The sequence below is a fragment of the Carassius carassius genome, chromosome 8 (assembly GCF_963082965.1).
Source record: "Carassius carassius chromosome 8, fCarCar2.1, whole genome shotgun sequence".
Lineage (NCBI taxonomy): Eukaryota > Metazoa > Chordata > Actinopteri > Cypriniformes > Cyprinidae > Carassius > Carassius carassius.
Genome location: NC_081762.1, coordinates 9,390,716 through 9,411,455, shown reverse-complemented (window position 1 = coordinate 9,411,455; position 20,740 = coordinate 9,390,716). Strand labels below are relative to the sequence as shown.

General features: G+C 35.7%; 2 protein-coding genes across 3 annotated transcripts; one reads left to right on the top strand and one right to left on the bottom strand.

Moving 5' to 3' along the window:
* Nucleotides 1-4,577: 4,577 nt before the first annotated feature.
* Nucleotides 4,578-13,002, bottom strand: usf2 (upstream transcription factor 2, c-fos interacting). Of its 2 annotated transcripts, XM_059555997.1 has the most exons (11): nt 12,554-13,002; nt 11,301-11,344; nt 11,089-11,207; nt 9,719-9,835; nt 9,458-9,620; nt 7,696-7,783; nt 7,339-7,383; nt 6,579-6,637; nt 6,146-6,240; nt 5,901-6,029; nt 4,578-5,784 (listed from the first exon to the last, which is right to left on the bottom strand). In XM_059555997.1, the coding sequence occupies exons 1-11, from the start codon at nt 12,589-12,591 to the stop codon at nt 5,698-5,700; spliced, it is 984 nt and encodes a 327-aa protein (XP_059411980.1). In that variant the 5' UTR covers nt 12,592-13,002; the 3' UTR covers nt 4,578-5,697. The 2 variants fall into 2 exon arrangements, with proteins under 2 accessions (XP_059411980.1, XP_059411981.1); XM_059555998.1 differs by lacking the exon at nt 7,339-7,383 and having other exon boundaries at nt 12,554-13,001.
* A 2,807-nt stretch (nt 13,003-15,809) lies between these two features.
* Nucleotides 15,810-19,848, top strand: lim2.4 (lens intrinsic membrane protein 2.4). Its single transcript, XM_059555230.1, has 5 exons — nt 15,810-16,040; nt 17,163-17,376; nt 17,820-17,969; nt 18,134-18,268; nt 19,627-19,848. Exons 2-5 carry the CDS (start codon nt 17,199-17,201, stop codon nt 19,686-19,688), a joined length of 525 nt encoding a protein of 174 aa, XP_059411213.1. The 5' UTR covers nt 15,810-16,040; nt 17,163-17,198; the 3' UTR covers nt 19,689-19,848.
* The last annotated feature ends 892 nt before the right edge of the window (nt 19,849-20,740 follow it).

Sequence of the window (20,740 nt, the reverse complement as noted above, 5' to 3'; positions counted from 1 at the left end):
ACTGTATCTGTAGCTTAGCATGTAGCTTGTAAGACCTGTAAAGATTCATGATTAAATAATGAAATATATCATGCATTTTATATAATTTTGTAAAGAGGAAAGACAAATAGATAAAGTGAGACTTTTTGATTTTGCTTTACCTTTAGGATGCATTTAAAGCTAATTTTTTGCAACAGAAAATGTATTAACACATATGATAGAAGAATGCATATTAAAATAAGAGTCCCACTTGCATCCTCCACTGCTTCAAAATGAAATCAAGAATTTTATCTGTAAAAATCTTAATAATGCTTAATAATTCGTTACACACTCACCCAGTCTTTTCCTCTGTATATACTCCGCAGAAAAATAAAAGCCACACCTGTACAAAGATGTTTCCTGGCCATAATTTTTTTTTTTTTTTTTTGCCTACGTGAACAGACCATATATAGAGTTCCTCTAGATCTGTATGATAGTAGTGAGAACCAGTGAAACACAATAAGGCTGTCACAATGAATATATATATATTTTCGTGTGGCTGAAATAGTAACGTGGAAGATAAGACATTTAAATGCATGAGTTTTTCAAATCTATTTCAGCACTTTTTTTTCTTTCTAAAGAAAAAAAACTGCATATTGTAACTCTGGGTTTCTCTTTTATATAACTACATACTGTTGTATTTATTTAGTGAGGGCGGTTCAATATATTATCTGATGCACATTCATCATTCTCATTAGCAGATGTAAACCATTTGCTCTTACCTCTGAGATCTGGATTTGAGGCGGAAAGACTTGGATGAAAATGTTACTCATAAATAAATTACTCGAAGATTCTTCTTTTAACAAAGGTTTAACGATTCACCATTTGTAATGGCATCACTTTGTTAATAGACAATAACTTATAAGCAATAAAAAATGAAAGTAACAGCGAGTAGGTCTTTTCCATGGAGTTCAGCCTCAAGCACATCCCTCCTGAGGCTTTTCAAGCTTTTGCCTATAATTTGCATTAAACCCCACTGCATCCCTCCTTATTTGGTAATGTACTCATACACACAAATTAGGTTGTACTCATGATTTTTTATTTTTATTTAATATGAAACAGACTATGAAAAAAGAACATGAACATATAAAAAGCAGACTTCACCAGAAAACACTCAAGCAAGCAACAGAAATGACAAAAATAACATTTTCCAAGTAAACAGTGTTTGAAATGTTTCCTGTTACTACGTGATTATTTGATATTCACCTGAAATTTGAAATAAAATTAATTTAAGAGTAGACATTTTCAGAATTAGATGATATATTCAAGAATAGAACAGAAATCTAGATGAATATCATTATGGATGATAGATGCAAATGATCCCACCTCTTTACAAATTATTTTTTGTCCATTCTTTCACACCATTGTAACAGTCTCTCTGCTGCTTAGCATTTGCGCCACTGTTGTCTCTAAGCCAGTTTCCAAACTTCGCCTGGTCCTGGTTGAAGACCAGGAAATGGCCCTCGATGTCTCGTGCATGTCTTATACCGTTGCCCTGGAGTCGCCCACCAAGCACACGACCAATTCCAGGAAGATCTTGTACAGGTTTATTTCCCATTGGCTCCAAACAGAACTGCCTGTGTTTTGGGAAGTCATTGCAGCTAACTGTAGGTCAGACTCAGTGATATTTGTTGTGAAGTCACAAAACTGAAAAAAGCAACATAAATGAGACATGAACAGTGTTCGAATTGTGTCAAAGCTTTTGGGGGGTCCCCCTAACCAGACCCCCTTCAAAAAAAAGAAATTTATTTTTACAACATCTGTAGTGAATTCATATTGTCTTATAATTATTAAGGCTACAAAGCATTTCCCATAGCTTCATCATGAAATCAGTGCTTTATCATTAAATATCTGCTAATCAAACACAAGATTATTCTTACCCAGTCCTCTGCTTTCTGCCTGTGTGGCTTTTGATTTCATGTTGGGCTTATATAGTCATAGCCCCCTTCCTGAACAGACCATATATAGAGCTTTGTCTAGGTTTCTATTGTCTAGAATTGAAACTTTGTGATATGTAAAAGGTTGGAATCAAACCCGGCCTTAAAAATATTGTGTCTTATGTTTCTCTTTCTTGAGAGATGAAACTTAACTCACTTTCTCAGCAGAACAAAATGTGCCCTACTTACATGAAAGCACAGAGAGTGCATGCAATTTTTTTCTATTTTTCAGTGATGACCTCTAAGCACAGTTAGATAGTTCATAGAACGTTAGACGGATACTAATTACATTTTACAATAAAGAGAGCAACTGTATGAGATGTGATCATGATGTCCTCTAAAAGATCTAGCAGTGAGACCCAGTGAAACAAAATAAGGCTGTCAAGGTATACTGTATGTGTCTTTTCATGTTTGTACTGGAGCCGTAACAGACAACAAAACTTTTTTAAATTAAAGAGGTCATATGATGCTGCTAAAAAGAAAATTATTTTGTGTATTTGGTGTAATAAAATGTGTTTATGTGGTTTAAAGGTTCAAAAAACACATTATTTTCCACGTAATGTACATTAATGTTTCTCCTGTATGCCCCGTCTTCTGAAACACATCGATTTTTTAAAAGCTTGTTGTTTTACAAAGCGAGGTGTGCTCAGATTGGACAGCTATCCAGTGCGTTGTGATTGGTCAAATGTTTCAAGCGTCTGACAGAAATGTTATGCCCCTCAGCATATACTGTTAAGGCATTTCCCAGTCAGAGTACTGGCATGACAGAACAAAAACAATAAAACCCGTAACAAACGAGGCAGTTGTTGCATCCAGTGGGAAAATAATAACTGATTATAATGACTTAGACTGTCCTCATATGAACTGCGTTAGATATTGCGCCACGTAAACATAAAACGGATGTCTGCATTTGTGATCGGAGAAATGACAAACAAGTGCTACTTTGCACTGCTCAAAACTCGCATTTGAATCACTAGTGGCAAAAACCTACTTACATACCGTGAATCAGAAGCGCTAGACTGGCCTTGCAGAGTGAGGAATGTCCAGAGGCTTGAGTGAGAAATGGCCGGCGTATATTCGACGAAGCAGCAACCACACGTGAGGACCCCGGGCTGTACACTGCTTCGTCCACAGTGAAAGCCGATCTGGTGATCCACAGCGCAAAGTTGATGTATTTCCTCAGCAACCAGTACGGATCAGCTCTAGGCATAATGAAGCAGATAATTGTGCTCTTTCAGAACGTCAAACAAAGTAGTTTAGCTTTCACAATGAAACACACAGCTTCACCACGAAAAGGCGCTGGTGGCAACATAAAGAATAAAAGGTACGCCTTCTTACTTTGTGTGAACATTTGAGCACCGTTTTGCAAATCTTTCCACATAGTGATGTAGACATGTGGAGGCGTGTTTTAACAAGTCGTTTTAGGGGGGCATGACAGTCTTAACTTTGATAAAGAATATCTGTTTGGATTTGAGACTTCAGTCTTTGAAACTTTACAGATCTTCTTTATGCACCAAGAGATTGTAACACTCCAAAAAGAAAGGAAAATTTTAATCACATCATATGACTCCTTAAAATTTATTTCAGCACTTTTGTTGCTTTCAAAAATAAAAACCTACATTGTTACTCTAGGTTTCTCTTTTATATAAGTATATACATAAACATCAACAGTCACCAGGTATAAACAAAGCAACTGTTGTATAGTCATCAAACCAGTGGTAAGAATGCCATGCGAAGGGTTCCTCAATTCAACCAAACATGAATAAAAATGTTCTAAGATTTGATTTTAAAGCAGCAGTGCATTAGACTACAGTTCTTGACTCTGTCAATCAACAGTCATTCAAGTACAGCATTAAAACTGTGAAGAGGACGGATTGTTTAATAAGGTTTATCTGTGCACTCTCTTTATTGCTATGTGGAAATGTTGAAACATTTCTTGATGTTTTACTGGTTCAGCACTTTGCTATGATCACTGATTGCTTGAGATTTAACTTAAGGCTGTTTTTTTTTTTTTAACCAAAACTAGAGACAGGTGGAGATAAATGAATGGGTGCTAGTCAAAAGTAATAATTTTGTAACCCGAGGTTATATTATACAAGCGTTGCAATAAACCCATCTGACGAGGAAGGGAAAAACACAGTCCTGAAGTGTCCCTAATCAAGTTAGACCCCATATTGAATTTAACAAGAAAACAAAAAAAAAACAATGCTGTGAGGGACAGTCTTAGTCTTTATAATGGCACTGTTTTAAGGTCCTAGTTCAAAATATTCGCAACTTTAAAACTGTTTTAGAGATTTTTGGTTAGTTTTTTTTCAGAAAGATGTTTTGTCAGTTGAATAATTGGTATGTTGTTACACAACAGTACAATCCATTAACACACTGTACTATCATCACAGCATCATTTTCATTCCTGTCAAAGATAAAATATGATGCCACACCGACTACTGGCATTAAAACCTAGGGAAAAAAATGGCAAACACTAAAACTATCATGAAGGTTTAAGAAAATAAATCTGTTCGCTTTTAAACTGTTTGGTTTCCTTATGCATAGCTTATTAACTATAACTCCCATTGCTGTGAGATATTAATGCTCATACTCTTATAATTGAATGGTGTTTGATCATTTTTAAAACTCATCTCTGATTTTATTGTTCAAAGCTTTGTTGATCAATGTATTAACCCAAATTAGGACTGTTACAAAATAAGATGGAAGATGAGCTTCAACAAAATAAGCCAGAACACTACTAGCAGTAGCAATTCTATTTGTTTCTATTGTGCATCTTCCATTTTAATTGCCTGGGAATTCAACAACTGGTTGAAATACATGATATATACAGTACATGTTTCTAGTATGTTAAAGCCAAAGGGCAAAAAAATGCAGGGTTAACAAGGTTAGTGGGGAGTTCCAGAGCCTTGGCTATTTTCCTGCACCTCAAAACCCTGAGCTACTTGTTCATCCTTCACTAAAATCACAGTGCATTAAATATAATGGACTCTGAAAAATGAAATTTATAGGTAATGCAGTTTTAGATATCATAAATCTCTATTTTACATGAAAACATACTCTATGCACTTTTGTTTCTTTTCTAAGCAAATTTATACTGTAAATTACTCTTGATGTGCCACAATGTCAAGTCTCTGATCAGTCAGATAAATGCATTTCACAAAGTCTGATATATGGAAAAACTGCTGGACAGAAAAACAATCAAATTAAAAACATTAGCCAAGGTTTTGTGTACCTGCTGCTACGCAATTTCTTGAAAGCTAATAAATACAATACCGCAGAACCCTTAAAAAAACCAAATTCTGTCATGTTAGAGACAGTAGTACTATTTGCACGATGTAGCAAAATAAAACCCACAAGGTGTTTCAAACAAAACAAAATATGAACATTAGGCACGAGGCATACAACTGGATCACAAATCAGAGATTCAAACTAAAGACAAAGACTTATGGCAAGCGGGACACTTCTGGAAGAAGAGGGTTATTCCATTTAGACCGAATCCATGTTGTTGAGTTCTCGTGAAAGTGAGGGAGAAAACAAAACGTGCTTGTACAGCAGATATTATTTTCACAATAGTCAGAAAGTCTCTTGTCAGAAGGATGTGTCTGTGTATCAAAGAAGCATTCATACCCTACTTGAGTTGCAGCACATCTTAAGTCTATGATGAGTTGTGAACAAGTGTGTCATTGAGGGTTATTTCTCCACTTGAGACTGTTTATTAATGAGAAGGTTTTTTTTGTCACTGTGATGTAGTTTCGCTGATTTCCAGGCCATGCTGTTGTAGTTGAGCTCTGAGAAGTGCATTGTCGTTCTTCAGGTCTTCAATCTGCAGGACAATGGACAATCAACATATTACAATGTGCCCAATCAGACTTGGTCAGTAAAACACCAAATATCTCATCAATTTACCAATTGGGATTTAATTTATTTAATTAAAAATACCTGTTGTCTTAGTAGCTCATTGTCCACTTGTATTCTCTCCACCTCCTTGTAGCTCTCCTGAAACCTCTGGTTAGTCTGTCGGAGTTCTCTAATGTAGTCGCACGCTTTAGACAGGATGCCTCCTTTACTCTAGAGAGGAGGACAAGCAGTTCATTAACATTAGCAGATCTAAGAGGTAAAACAGGTCCAAGAACAGAAGATCTGGTAATATGACATTGTAATATGTTGATATGTAAGTTACTTACTGCTCCTGTTTTGGTATTGTCTATATTGCAGTCTGGGATGATTTTAGACAGCGTGACAATCCAGTTGTTGATTTTGTCTCTTCTTCTCCTTTCCACTTCAAAAACACCAATAAAACTCATTAAGGGACAGTCCAAACTGAGCTACTTCTGTTCTCTATACACTGAATTACTCAAAGCCGATATGAAATCCAAATTGACCCCACTTCCACCACCGCAACAATTTAACTCCACATTACAATTCAATCAACTTCTGATGGACCATGATCCAGTTCTACATTTTTCTAGTTTAGTTTCATTTTGACTGAAAAAAAAAAAAAATGCTTTTAACATCAGTTAAATTTGTGACTGATCATATAACAGTTCTGTACATATTTTCTTGTTTTCACTGAAACTGTACATAATCTGAGCTCTAAAAAGACATGTATTAGTTCACCTTCATTGTGCTGTGCTCTCCTTCGCTCATCACGAGGCGCCCGGGGGCCATCAATCTTCCTGCACAAGTAAGAAAGAGAAAAGAAAAAGAAGACACTTGGTTAGCTTGTTGTATTGCACCATTAAAATACCAAACACACCAAATGAATCTGCATGACACAACACAACTGAAGCCTATTGGAAAACAAACATTTCTTCAGCCCATTTACTGGTATTACAACAGTTCATCGAGTCATATATTTTGGTTAGGTCAATTAAATTTTACCCAAAGATTGTATTAAATCTGGACAAACAGGTTAGCCTAAAAGAAACATGTAAACCTTTGAATTTTCCTCATTTCGGTTTTTAGAGGTTGGAATTGATTCAACTGATGTCTTCCGAACATGAAGAAAACTCAAACACCAGCAAACACATCTATAGTATTTATACAGTATTGGATTAAAGGAATAGTTCACCCAAAAATGTTAATTTGCTGGAAATTTAATCACCCTCAAGTCATCAACGATAAGATAATAGAGCAGTTTGTTTTTTTATTGAAACAGATGTGAAGAAATTTAACATTGCACCCATTCACTGCAGAGCATCCATTACAGGATTACATTACTTGGTGAGCAAGTAATGTCAATTTCTCAGGCCTGAGGGCGAGTACATTTTCAGCAAATTTTCATTTTTGGGTGAACAATTCCTTTAAAAAGCCAGCTGCTCTAGAGACAAACAGCTGGCAGCTGAAAGGGCGCGGGGATGTAAAAGGTCTTCCTCACCAGTCTGAACTGCAGTGTTGAAGAGTCTCATGTTCACCAAGGTCTCTGGGGATGGCAGGCAAGTGGGACAAATTTTTTCGGTTGTTTTTCTGACTGCACTTGATTGGACAATACTTTGCATATTTATATGTGAAATCATTGCATTTTTAAAATAACGCCACACTCTCAATTTGAGGCGTTTTGCAGGAAAATTAATCAGGATTTGTTTTGAAATTCCACTCTTGTTCTGCAAACTGAAATTAATTTGGGGGAACGTGAAGGGATCAAATCATTATGTACATAGCACTGGAATCAAAGGGTGAACTGGGCTGTGCAGGCTGGGAAAAAGGAGGGATGTTGACCCATTATCATACTTACGTAGAGTATGTGTGTGTACGAGGGGCGATGGTCCGTGGTGTTCCAGTCTGTAAAACATCTGGTGGACTCATCATCACGTAAAACTGACCTAAGGTTAACGAAGAAAAAGAAGAAATGTTTGAAAAACACAATATGAATGAACTTTGAAAGAAATCAGATTAACATACTCAGGGGTTAAAGCAAAAAAAAAACAAAAAAAACACAGGGTTTATTTGGCACACAAAAAAAGAACATTGATTTCACTTGAAACTAACTAGTAACGTATCTGCCATTGCCATTAGCCCTTGACAGGCTCAGACTGCAGATTATGGTGGGATATTTGAAACAGCAATAACAAAAAAAGGTTACTCTACAATATAGTGGCAACACATGTAACATTTAGGATGCTTTTGATATCAAGTTTTTAATAGTTAGCTTTGTCCTTGACAGGGTTCAAGAATTTTTGAAATTTCTGAAATCGTTTTGTTCAAAAGAAACAATGATAAATTAAATACTAGGAAATTTATATAAAATAGGAAATATAAAAAGATGGTCCATTAAAACTGTCCAAGAACTGGTAACTTAAAACAGGGTTCTCACAAATACTGCAAAATACTACTTTTTTTTATTTTCAAGGACTAAAATCAGATCTCACTTATCTGTCAATATAGTTACTATTGTTGTTATATATTTTCATGAATATATGATTGACCTGAAGAATGAAAGCTATGTCATACACTAGGAAAATTTTGAGCTAGGGGACACTAGGGGTGTGATAATACACTTAGCTCACAAGGTGAGACAAAATGCATACTTGGTTCACTAGAATGAGAGAATATTACTACTTTAAGAAACTTCTAAATGACAAAATATTTGTCTTTTAAATCAGAAAAAGTAAAACAATGCAGTTTTATTTAGATTTCTTTTTTTTGCTGCCAAAATGGCAGACGCCGGAGGTCTGGCACGGTGCCGGAGAACCGGGGAGCAGTTGTGGGTTCGGTGCCTTGCTCAAGGTATTGAGGGTGAAGAGAGTGCTGTACATTCACTCCCCACCCAAATAAAAAATACTCAGTTGTGGGTCCCCATTGACTTTCACAGTAGGGAAAGAAATACTATGGAATCAATGGGGACCATCAATGGTTTAATTACTAGCATTTTTCTAAATATCTTCTTTTATGTTCAACATAAGAAAGAAACTCATACAGGTTTGGAATGACATTAGTGTGGGTAAACGACTTTTGGGTGAACTATTCCTTTAAGCCTACAACATTTGTCGTCATCCATGCTAAACCATTTTTTCAACATAAGATTATAAACAGCTTCATTATAAACTGATTGACACGTATCAATATTTCTCTCTGCATGTAAACACCTTAGTCAGACGGAACACCGATTTTAGAATGTGTAATATGTTACAGAAAAGAACCCTTATGGCAGATTTAAGTGCATCCAGCCATATTGAGTGTTTTACAGTAGGTAGGATGATTTTGCAAATTTTGAATAATTTCTGACCAAAAAAATTATTTAAAAAAATATCTCCTGCAGCCATAGGACAAGAGGTACAGTTGTAAAAACTATGCATGTTTCCCACTGACAATTTGGAGCACTCTAGAATTTAATGCTAAATTTATCATCACAATTCACATACAATTATTCTAAATACCACTTATTTGCATCGCTGTTTTATTGAATTGCATGTAAACCAGCAGAACATGTCCAAACATAAAACATGCTCAGTTTCAATGTCAAACACTGTTTTTGGACTTAAGCATGTGAGACTGACCTCCGGCCTGTGTGAGGGTCGGATCAGACGTGGCCTGCACTGAGACAGCTGTAGCTGTACCGTCACTGACAGTTGCTGCTGGGAAGTAGGCGAAGCGTGTCTCCCCCCCCACTGTTTCCCCCGCTGGACTGCCTCCATTACTGAAAGGGTTCTGGATGACAGCCTATAGATATAGAAATATAAGAAACATGCAGGAAAAGTTGACACTGCATTCATTTTTTGCTTTTCCCCATGCTCCCGTTCAGTCTTCTCCATACACACCTGTGCTACCGCTTGCTGTGCTCCGGCAAAGGCTGTGGACACTACACTGACTGCCGCTCCTCCATCTCCTGCTGCGTCCAAATGGTCCTCTGTTACCTGGACCACGCGATACGTCACCTGTACCAGAACAGAACACCAAGGTCAACTTTTTAAGAATGTTTTGAATCCTTAAATTGCATAATCTATTTATGTGGCTTTAAATAACACAAACACATTAAAGCAAAAATTATTACCAATTTGAAACTTACTTTCATAGTTTGACATTTCTGAATCAAATAGGATATTCCACAGTAAATAAAATAATCAGAAGTCAAATTGTAATAAACAGTGGACATTACATAGTAGAATATAAGCCTGCTAAAATAATCCCTATATAGTTATTTGGCTAGTGCTTAAGCATCATCCAATATCCTGATAATGTCAGCAAAAAGAGAAAGCCGTTTCAGAGGAAGATATTTTATTTTTATTAATGAATATGAATAAACTGATTTTTTTTTTCTTTTGGAATAATAGGCACCAATGAATCTTTTACAATAACACCAGGAATATGCATTATGAAAGTAAATACAGGCAGTTTCTATTTCTTGTTGACTATGAACTGCTGTTTTATACAGCATTGTTCTTATTGTTAACTATAAAAAATACATTAAAAATCAATTTTGTTAACTGACACAGAATTAAATGAAAATTAAATAGAAATGAAAAACCTACACAGAAAAAGAATAAATGAAAATTAGAAATGTTGCCTTGGCAACAAACTGAAATAAAATTGGTTTAAGTTGAATTAAAAAACAAATCGCTAAATCGCTTTAAATAAAAAAAATGTAAATTACTAAAATTTAAACTAAACAAAACAGAAAATATAACTATTAAAGCTCATTTGACAGAAAAAAATATTATATATAAAAATACTACAATAATACAAAATATGTAAATAATTTTTGGTTACACTTTATTTTAAGGTGTCCTTGTTACAGTGTAATTATACATTTAAGTACTAATGAATATTTATTAACTACATGTTCTTACTATATGTTTATGGTTAGGACAAAGGTTTGGCATAAGGTTGCTTTTATGCATGATTTATTGTTTTTATAATAGTAAGTACGCATAACATGTGTAACAATGTCACTGTACAATAAAGTGTTACCATATTTTTATTTAATAGTAATAAACAATAATGAATTCAATAGTATTATGATAATAATAATAATATAGAATTCTAAAATGACACTCGCAGACAAAAAATGCATTATACAGACATAAAAGCATTCTCATAAGAGCCGTGACTGAGACACAGTACTACAGGTCATGTTTTATTACAGAATGACCCCAGTTTGAACCCTGGAAAGGTCAAAGGTCACACTGACCTGTCCACCAGAGTTCTCTGTCCGGAACTGGTATTGAACATTGTGGTCTGCAAAAGCTGCTGCTTGCTGGACACTTGCTATGGTAACCGCTGCCTGCTCCTCCGCCCCCACCCCCTCTCCTGAGAAACACAACACAAACCAACAGCGTTATATTGACATATGCATCATTCACTGCATGCACACATCATTCAGAGCTACATGTTTTTACTTACCCTCCTGCAGATGAACAACCTCCTCAGTTTCCTGTTTGTCGTGGCTGCACAGAGAAAGAGCATGTTCTGTGTCAACTTGTGAAACTACTCAAAGGAAGCTCTAGAGATCATACAGGCTTTTGACGGATTCTAGTTATGGAAATCTGACAGTCATTTCTGCTAAATGATTAACTCAAAACACTGGTTCAAAAATAATAGTGTTGTTTACAATAATAGTGTTTATGTAATTGTGTATTTCAGTCCTTCAGTCCCTGGATATAATTTGCATTTATAAAAAAAATAAAATAAAAATTTCTTTAGATTTTTTTTTTTTTTTTTTTACATTTTTTCAATTTGAGATTTTTTTGTCATACTGCTATTGAACTCCTTTTTATTCTCAGACAGATTTCTGAAAGAATCGCGAATCGATTCATTGAAAAGATCCGACTCAAAGAACAAATCGTTAACGAATCGGACATATCTACTACATTCGGTATTGATGCAATTATTTAAAGAGGCGTTTGAACTATTTAGAAATCTATTAAAAAGGGTAATGTTTGAGAAAGATGTTTTAGATATAAATCTGACCTAGATCATCAAGATCTGTCTCCTTAACTTGGTCAACAAACAGTGAACGCCCCCTTCTCATCACTAAAAATTGTTCAGTTTTTAAGTGGTCTGCAAAATTCAAAAATACTAAAAGCAACGTTTTCTTCAGATAGAAATATTTCGCCAAACAAACAACGATTAAATAAACAGAGATCTAACCATATAAAGACTCTTGATGAAAAGACTGGGGTTTGTTTTCAGGTTGAAGGAATTTAATGTTAATGCTTAAAATCGCTGAAGAGCTTTTGTTCCGACAGTAACTAACTAAACACGACATTTCTACTTGAACATTAGTTCAGCATCTTTTAAATTTCAGAAAATATGAATATTGAAGACTATTGTTAATAGGAAAGGTACACCGGCTTAGAGTTGTTGTTTTATTTTCAAACACCAAGGACAGACAAAAATCTCCAAATTAGCAATCAGGCTAATAGTGATATAAATATGTCGACCATCGATGTTACAACGACTGGGATATGTTGTTTCCTTCGTGCTATTCGTATCTGACGTGTAACTTATTGTATTAGTGGCATGCACAAAACTTAATAAAAGTCAGAAAATAAACTTAAAAGATGATTGCTAACTGCCCTACTATAAAAAAAACAGAGCAGAAAATGGTTGACTGGGGCCTTGAGGATGGCCGTGCATAAAGGACGCGCTCTCACCTCGTCGAGGTGTCCAAGCTCTGTTCGAGCATATCCATGAAGGCGAACGGATTTAAAAATGCGATATTCAGCGACACTTGAAATACGGGAGATGGAAGCGCTGATCACGGGGACAAACACACGGGTCATGTGAGAAAGACAGTCCAGGACACGTGAGGTGCAGGCTGGGCGAGGAGTTAAAATGGAGACCGCTCTGGAGGAAGACGGAAGGTGTACCGGTTGTTGTTGCGTATGTTACTCACTCCCACCCTTCTGTCTAGACGAGTCCTCGACCTGATGAGTCGCTTAGTGGCTTCTTTTCAAACTATTAGCACATACGTCAACACTGAATTTATTTACCGGTTTATTTAGAAGCGTTTGGTACTTTAAAACCACGTTTTCGCCTTATTTGAGAACCGCGCTATATTGCTTTGCTATCGGTCTTTACGTATCCATCCGCGAGCGTTCTAACGGCCACATTTTAGTGCTGCCGTTAATAAGACATGAAGTGGAGTACTTATTTTAATTCAAGTGCAGTTTAGGTTGAAATAAAGGAACAATAAAACATTTTAGGTACACACAAATATAATAACACATTAATGGTTGTGTACGTATTCTGAAACGGCTTGTATTTGACAAGTAATGTTATAACTTAAGGGGTAGAAACCGAACAAGTAACGTTAGGGAGTAAATTATTGCTCACAACGCTTAAACTGGAAATTGAAGTTAAAATGAGATCTAACTGGCCTATTGCTATTACAACCTTGCGAGTTTCATTATGAATGGCATGACGCTTTGAAACGGCATTTAATAAATGAGTGAACGTAAAAACTCAACGTACCTTGTGTTTTCGCCATGATTTAGAATCTGTCCGTGTGTAATTCAAAACATATAACGTGCACAAAATAAACGATTTTTCCTCGGTCACATCAACACAGGGAATCACGAGTATGACGACGGTGGTGATTTTTCCTCAGGTGACCTCCGCGATCCAATCCGGGTTTTTGGTCAAACCACATGACACGAATGCAAGAGTAGTAGATGGGAAATAGACGTTTGTTAATCTCCAATGTGAATAAACTGGCTAACATCATTTACACAGACGCTCAGAATGATTTACTCGATATACACGTGTAACATGCTTTCAAAAACAAACATATGAGATTTTGTTGGTAGTTTCTCCACTGTACTCGACTACTCTGTTCCTGAACTTGCACCATGACTTGCACTGCTGTTGCCACGAGGCTGTGCTGTATGACAAATTAAGCAAACATCTTTTTAATTTGAGCCTTGTCATAATTACGCAGTATATTTTATGTACACAGTCTGAGAAGTTAAAGTAATTACAACAATAATATTAAATTATCAGATAAAGCCAAATATGTTTGACAGCATGGAAAGATGGATTTTAACATGCAATATTTGTTAATCCAGCTCACACCTTAAGGGTTCGATTTGTATTATTAAAATAATGTGCATTTTTTTGTGTGTGTTTGCCAGTTACTTAATACTTAAAATCTGATGCTTTTGCGAGATACAAGTATAATTTTGGACATGTTTGGCAAAACCCCCATAGAAAATACTTTCAATGTCACTAGTAGGCCTAGTCTGCCCTACAATACAATTTATTTCTTCAAACAATTTTCACTCAGGATTCGTTGAAACACCAAAAATAAAAGATTCAAGTTTTTATTTAACCTGACATTTGTAGTACAAAATAAAAGTTTGACCAAGTGCTTTTGGAGAATTAGCTACTAAAACTGTCCTGTTGACCATGCAGAAATTCAGTGTCTCTATTGTTGACAGGTATTTTAATTCAGTTCTCTCTCTCTCTCTCTATTCGTACCCCCTTTTTCATGTTTTATTTTGCTGCCTTATGTTAAACTGCTTTAAATTACTTTTTTCCATATCAATCTACACTCCATACATCATAATGGTGTGAGACATTTTTTTTGACATCTTTGCAAATTTATAAAAAAAAATGAATAAATAAAATTAATGACTCCATTGCATAAGACTCATATCCTTATCTGGGACAGTTAACCTGTTGCAAATTCAATCGAATGGGTATGGTTTGGAAATGCACATACATTTTAATAAAAGGTCGAATGGCTGATAATGCATATCAGTGCATAAACCAAGCCCTGAGGTCAAAAGAACTGCCTGTAGAGCTCAGAAACAGGTTTGCATAAAGCCACATATCTGGGGAAGATTTCAGAAAAAAAATCTGCTTCATTGAAGGGTCACAGAAGCATAGCCTCCATGAACCTTAATGGAAGAAGATTGAAACAGCCAGGACTCTTCCTAGAGCTGGCCTCCTGGCCAAACTGAGCAATTGATGGAGAAGGGCCTTGTTTAGGCTGGTGACCATGAACCTGATGGTCTCTCTAGTTGAGCTCCAAGATTCCTATGTGGAGAAATCTACAGAAAAGGACAAACATCACTGCAACACTCCACCGATCTGGGCTGTATGGCGGTGGTGGCAGTGAAACCAGGCGCTGCTCATCACCTGCAGAGTATCATCCCAAAAGTTCTGGTAGCAGCCTCATGCTGTGGGGCTGTTTTTTAGCTTCAGAGACTCAGGGACTCATCAAAGTAGAAAAAAAAGCTCAGTGCACCAAAATATTGAGATCAGCCTTAGTGAAAACCCAGTCCAGAGCATTCAGAACCTCAGATTGGGCAGAAGCTTTACCTTCCAACAGGACAATGGATTTTGGTAATTTATGCTCCAAAATTGCTGCTGAACCCATAAGCCAGTGTAGAATAGGGATGGATAGATATTTTGCAGCATTTCTAAGGTACTGCTTTTTGTAAAGCAAGCACCCAAGAATTTCACTCAACGGTACATTTGTATATACAGCAATGAAATTTATAGGAAGGAAGTCATGTGATTTGATTAAACAGATGTGATTGTCAGTCATACAGTTACACTTTTTTATCACATCACATGATGCTTCTCTGTAGCTTGTTTAGAAGCATTGACTTGGTTCAATAACACATTTACAGATAATAATTTTATCCAAATGGAATTTTCCCTCATGTTTGAACTATTATTAAAAATGGATTTAATAAGTTGATTTGCGAATGGGAAACACTGAGTTTATTGCACTTTAAACTATAGGTATGCCATGGCTATCTACACTGTGGCCCCTGTCAAAGCAACCATGCAACTCAGCATTTTGCATTGACAGCTGTACCAAAGCAATCCTTTGAATGTGTACAGCTACAGAACAGTCTACTCTTCAAACAAAAGGAGGACCATTGACCTCATGCATACACATAGTGAAAAGTCAGACTAACCAGGGCCCCTGCCCTAACCAGTTCAAAAGTATTTGTTTCAGGGACAGAGGAGGTAGCATTTAAAGGATTTTGCTACCATCATCAAAAACCGCAACACAGGTTGTCTATTTCTCTTTTGCCTCTTAACATCTCTCTCTCCCTCTCCACTCTCTCACTCCCTCTTTCCCCAAAGGATAAGCAAAGAGGGATTTGCCTCAGAAGCAACAAGGTAAGCGATAAAAACTTTTTTTTTTTTTGTATATATCTGTAATTCTTAATATTCAGTTAATTGACTGAAATGTCAATGCAGTGAAAACAGAAATGTTTTCGCTCTTAATGACTATCTAGCCAGGAATATCTATATAATTCTCATGTTTTAATGAGACAGGCTTCTAAATTTCAATATGTTGAAGTATACAGAAAAAGTGAAAAATCTGTAGTTTTAAGCTTCTTTTGTGAAGCAACTTGATGAACAAAATGAATTATGCAACTATAAAGAAATCTATTTCTGTGAAGCCTGTGGAATGTGTTTAAATAATACGAAATTCAAAATGCTATTTTGGAATTTTATCTAAAAATGCTCAAATGCTTCTGTGTCTAAATCGGGTAATTTTGATGTATTAATATTTATACATGTTACTATTTAATTAAATATAATATTTTTAATCTACTAAATTACACATTTTGCCAAAAGATATGGATTTTTATTTATTTAGCCAAATTTATTTAGCCATATATAGTTTGAAAAGAAAAATGGTTTGATTTTATAAAATGTATTATTTACAGTCTTTTTATTAGTTTTACAAGATTTTTGTGCCATTTATGAATGTGTAGTCAGTATAAGCATCTGTATGTGTAAAATAAAAACTTTCCTCCTAACAAAAGTTATGAAAAGTGTATATCTCCTTCCTGTGTAGTTGCAAAAAACTGTAACATCTGTATTTTTAAGTTGACGAAGCATGATAAATTAAATTATTTATGCAAGCATAAACTGTATAGCTTGAGAAGCAATTTAAAAAAAATAGATTTTGCTTATAATACCAAATTTTTAATGCTAATTTGCTAATTTTTTTTACAACATGCATGCTTTTGTAATTAAATTGAGTGAGTTATTTTAATATACTAATATTTATACATTTTTGATATAATATGTTTCATTTGTTGAATTACAAAAATTGTGTTGAAATATCTCTGGACATTTTAACAGATCTGAAGAGAAAAAAAATGGCTTGATTTGACATTTTATTGATATTTTTAGTTTATTGAAGGAAGTTCGTTTGTGACATTTATTCATGTGTGCACATAAGCATCTTTATGTGTATAATGAAAACATCTCTCCTTGTCTGTTTAGTGTATATCTCCTTCCTGCACAGTCACAGCGTGTATCATGATGTATAGCTTTATGGGCGGTGGTCTGTTCTGTGCCATTATTGGGAACATCCTAATAGTGGTTTCCACAGCGACAGACTATTGGATGCAGTATCGCCTCTCAGGCAGCTATGCCCACCAGGGCCTGTGGAGGTACTGCATGGCCAACAAGTGCTACATGCAGACAGCAAATATAGGTAAGAAAATGCATTCAAACTCCAGTTTTTATGTGTCTATGCATTCATGGCTATTTTAAGTCAGTTTGAAGTTCTAAGTCATGTAGATTCAACAGCATTATACAAGAAATCTGGCACCTTGCGTCTAGAACATTTTTGCCTGTAGATGGCAGTGCTTTAATGTTTTTGCCATACAGAGCGCCACACTCTGGTTTGTGTTGTCTGAGCCTTGCAAAGTCATATTCTGAACAGGTGTTCCAAAGTTGTACCCCTGGTCTTATAAGATGGCATCTGAGATTACAGGAGCTGTACTCTGGTTCATTTAAGGTGATTCTGCAGAGACCGTTCTTCAAAGATCACATGAGAAAAATCTGACAAACAACAAGATATGGCTGGGATGAGAAGAGAATGAACATGGCCATCTTGACTGTTGTTTTATGATCGTTTCTTGTCTGTTTCCCCAGCATACTGGAATGCCACAAGGGCATTCATGATCCTATCGGGAATGGCATGCTTTGCGGGCATCATGGCAGGCATCCTCTCATTTGCCCATTTTTCTGCCTTTGAGAGATTCAGTCGTTCCTTTGCAGCAGGAATCATGTTTTTCATCTCCAGTGAGTCACAAAACACAGGCACATTGAGCTGTAGAATGTGACATTTTTGCACATTTAAATATAACTAAAAACTCAAAAGTTCTCAAAGTTAAAAATATAGATGGCACTGCACACTACGTTTCCTCTCTCCATTTTTAACCCATCACTTTTTTTTTTACACCCAGCTTTGTTTGTGATGCTGGCTATGTCGATCTACACTGGTGTAACCCTAAGTTTTCTGGGCAAGCGATTCGGAGACTGGCGCTTCTCCTGGTCCTACATACTTGGATGGGTGGCTATGCTCATGACCTTCTTTGCAGGTGATAGAAAACCCCATAGATTGATATTTAATGCAACTGTATTTACTTTTGTGAATTTTTGTGACTTTGGACCCCCTTTCAGTTAAGCGAGTGGAATACACGGTCATAATTACAGTGGATAGTTGTACACACATTTGTTGCTACCATAAAACAGTCTGCATTTTTTTGTCGCAACTTACGTACTCCCTGAACAGACTTTTGGAAGGAGCATAAAAAAAGTCCCATTTGCCTTATTAGAAGTCAGTGTACCATGGGAATAATTTTTTAACTTATATTTCAAGGTAGAAAACCTACATACAGGGATTGCATTGAATCAAAAGTTCAAGTGACAGAACATAATAAAGTGCTAAAAGTTATGAAATGATATCATGGTGAAGAATGGAAATAATATGCCTAAGAATGTGGTTGAAAGGACTTTGATTGACCTCACCATAAAGTTCTGTCACAGAAAATAAAAATAGAATTTGCATGCAGACCAAACTCATATTAAAAAGCACATTAAAATGTAAGCGTGCCTGTTCTTATTATTTAAAGGAATAGTTCACCCAAAAATATAAATTAAATCATTAATTACTCGCCCTCATGTTGTTCCAAACCTGTAAGACCTTTTTCATCTTCGGAACACAAATTAAGATATTTTGATGAAATCCAAGAGCTCTCTGATCCTCCATAGACATTAAGGGTACTACCACGATCAAGGCACAGAAACGTAGTAAGGACATTGTTAAAATGGTCCATGTGACATCAGTGGTTCAACTGTAATTATATGAAGCTATGAGAATACTTTTCTGTGCGCAAAGAAAACGTTATCAAACAATTCTTCTCTTCCGCGTCACCCTAGGGCGTCATTCTCCAAAATGGTGCTCTAGGGTGACGTGAAAGAGAAAAATTTTGAATAAAGTATATTTTAGTTTTCATTTTGCACAAAACATATTCTCATAGCTTCACAAAATTATGGTTCATCCACTCATGTCACATGGACTATTTTAACAATGTCCTTGCTATGTTTCTGTGGCTTGTTTGTGGTTGGACCCTTGCTGTCTATGGAGGCCAGAGAGCTCTCGGATTTCATCAAAAATATCTTAATTTGTGTTCTGAAGATAAACAGAGGTCTTAAGGGGTTGGAACAGCATAAGGGTGAGTAATAAATGATATCATTTTCATTTTTGGGGCAAACTAACCCTTTAATGTATGGTGGCCTACCAATGGTTTGGAACAAACAAAAACAGATAAGTAAATATAATTGCTGTTACGTGTACATGTTTATTCTTTCATGTATTTATTAAATTTTTTGTTGATACTTGTACAAACATTAACACTTATTTAAATGTTTGTGATTTGAAAATTGTCTTTTGCAGGGATATTTTACATGTGTGCCCACAGAATGTATGAATCCAGGAGAGTGGTTGGAAGTCGCTAACCTGAAGAAGGAAAAACTGCATGCAGCAGGAAGTTTGGGCTCAGAAATCATCAGGAACTTCCTCAAACCTTAATGTTATATAAGTTTGATAACTTTAAACTTCAGAAATACAATGACAAATTTATAGTTTAAGAGCACATTAAAAGACTCTTTTTTTTTTTTTAAACACGCACACATATTTGTATAATTCTGCACAGATAAAAATACCAGTCTTCACAAGCGTTTATTTCACTTTTCATATTTTTTTTCAATAAAATTCCACAACAAATCAGTTTCTGTGAAATTTCTGTCTTAATGTATTGTAGCATTGCAATACATTATGACTTTACATACTGTAAACACATTTTTAGAGTGTCTTTTTAACGTTGTTGGCAGTTAGAGCTTGTACATGTAGTTATATAACTGTTTTGCCATATACAGTACTTTTACATTTAGTGTTGAATCGTTTTTGCAACTGTTCCCAAGCATTTCTTTCACCTTGTAGACATGACTAACAGACTTGTTTTACAGTTTCACACCAGCTCAAATACATATTCAGCAAGTATGGTACATACTGTGTTAAGCAGTTGTGAGCAAAAATGGAGCAACAAAGATCAAAGCTGGGTTTCAATTTTTATATAGCAGTAAATAGGTGTATTTTGAGACCCTCACTACATTTTTATTTATTTATTCATTTTATTATTATTATTTTTTATGTTTTATCAGGGCTACAAATCCTCATTTTATGTTTATAATTCGTGACTGGCATTTTGTTTTGCTGTCTCTCCTCCAAGCTTCCGTGTTCGTCACTTATCACCGATGTTCTCTATGCCTATTGCCTACATTGCATTGCTCTCGTTTGCACATCCTGTCATCACTGACATGTTCGATGTCCCCAAGGCATTTGTACTCCTGATGGGTCTGTATGCAGTGAACATCCACTGCCCCAAACACATGAAATAAACCTTTGGAGCTCTGCAAAACCTTCGTAGAGCAGCTGCTCCCACCAATGTTTATGATGTGTTCATGTGCTCCACAGCAAGCTCTTTCACAAAACATATGTTTTTTGTTAA

Bases quoted from the DNA above. Each gene is read 5' to 3' on its own strand.
- usf2 (XM_059555997.1), bottom strand. From the start codon at position 12,591: ATGGATATGCTCGAACAGAGCTTGGACACCTCGACGAG. The intron at 11,345-12,553 runs GTGAGAGCGCGT...TTCTCTGTGCAG, and splicing joins AGCTTGGACACCTCGACGAG to CCACGACAAACAGGAAACTG. The intron at 6,638-7,338 runs GTGAGGAAGACC...TTACTTGTGCAG, and splicing joins CAACACTGCAGTTCAGACTG to GAAGATTGATGGCCCCCGGG.
- lim2.4 (XM_059555230.1), top strand. From the start codon at position 17,199: ATGATGTATAGCTTTATGGGCGGTGGTCTGTTCTGTGCCATTATTGGG. The intron at 17,377-17,819 runs GTAAGAAAATGC...CTGTTTCCCCAG, and splicing joins CATGCAGACAGCAAATATAG to CATACTGGAATGCCACAAGG. The intron at 17,970-18,133 runs GTGAGTCACAAA...TTTTACACCCAG, and splicing joins AATCATGTTTTTCATCTCCA to CTTTGTTTGTGATGCTGGCT.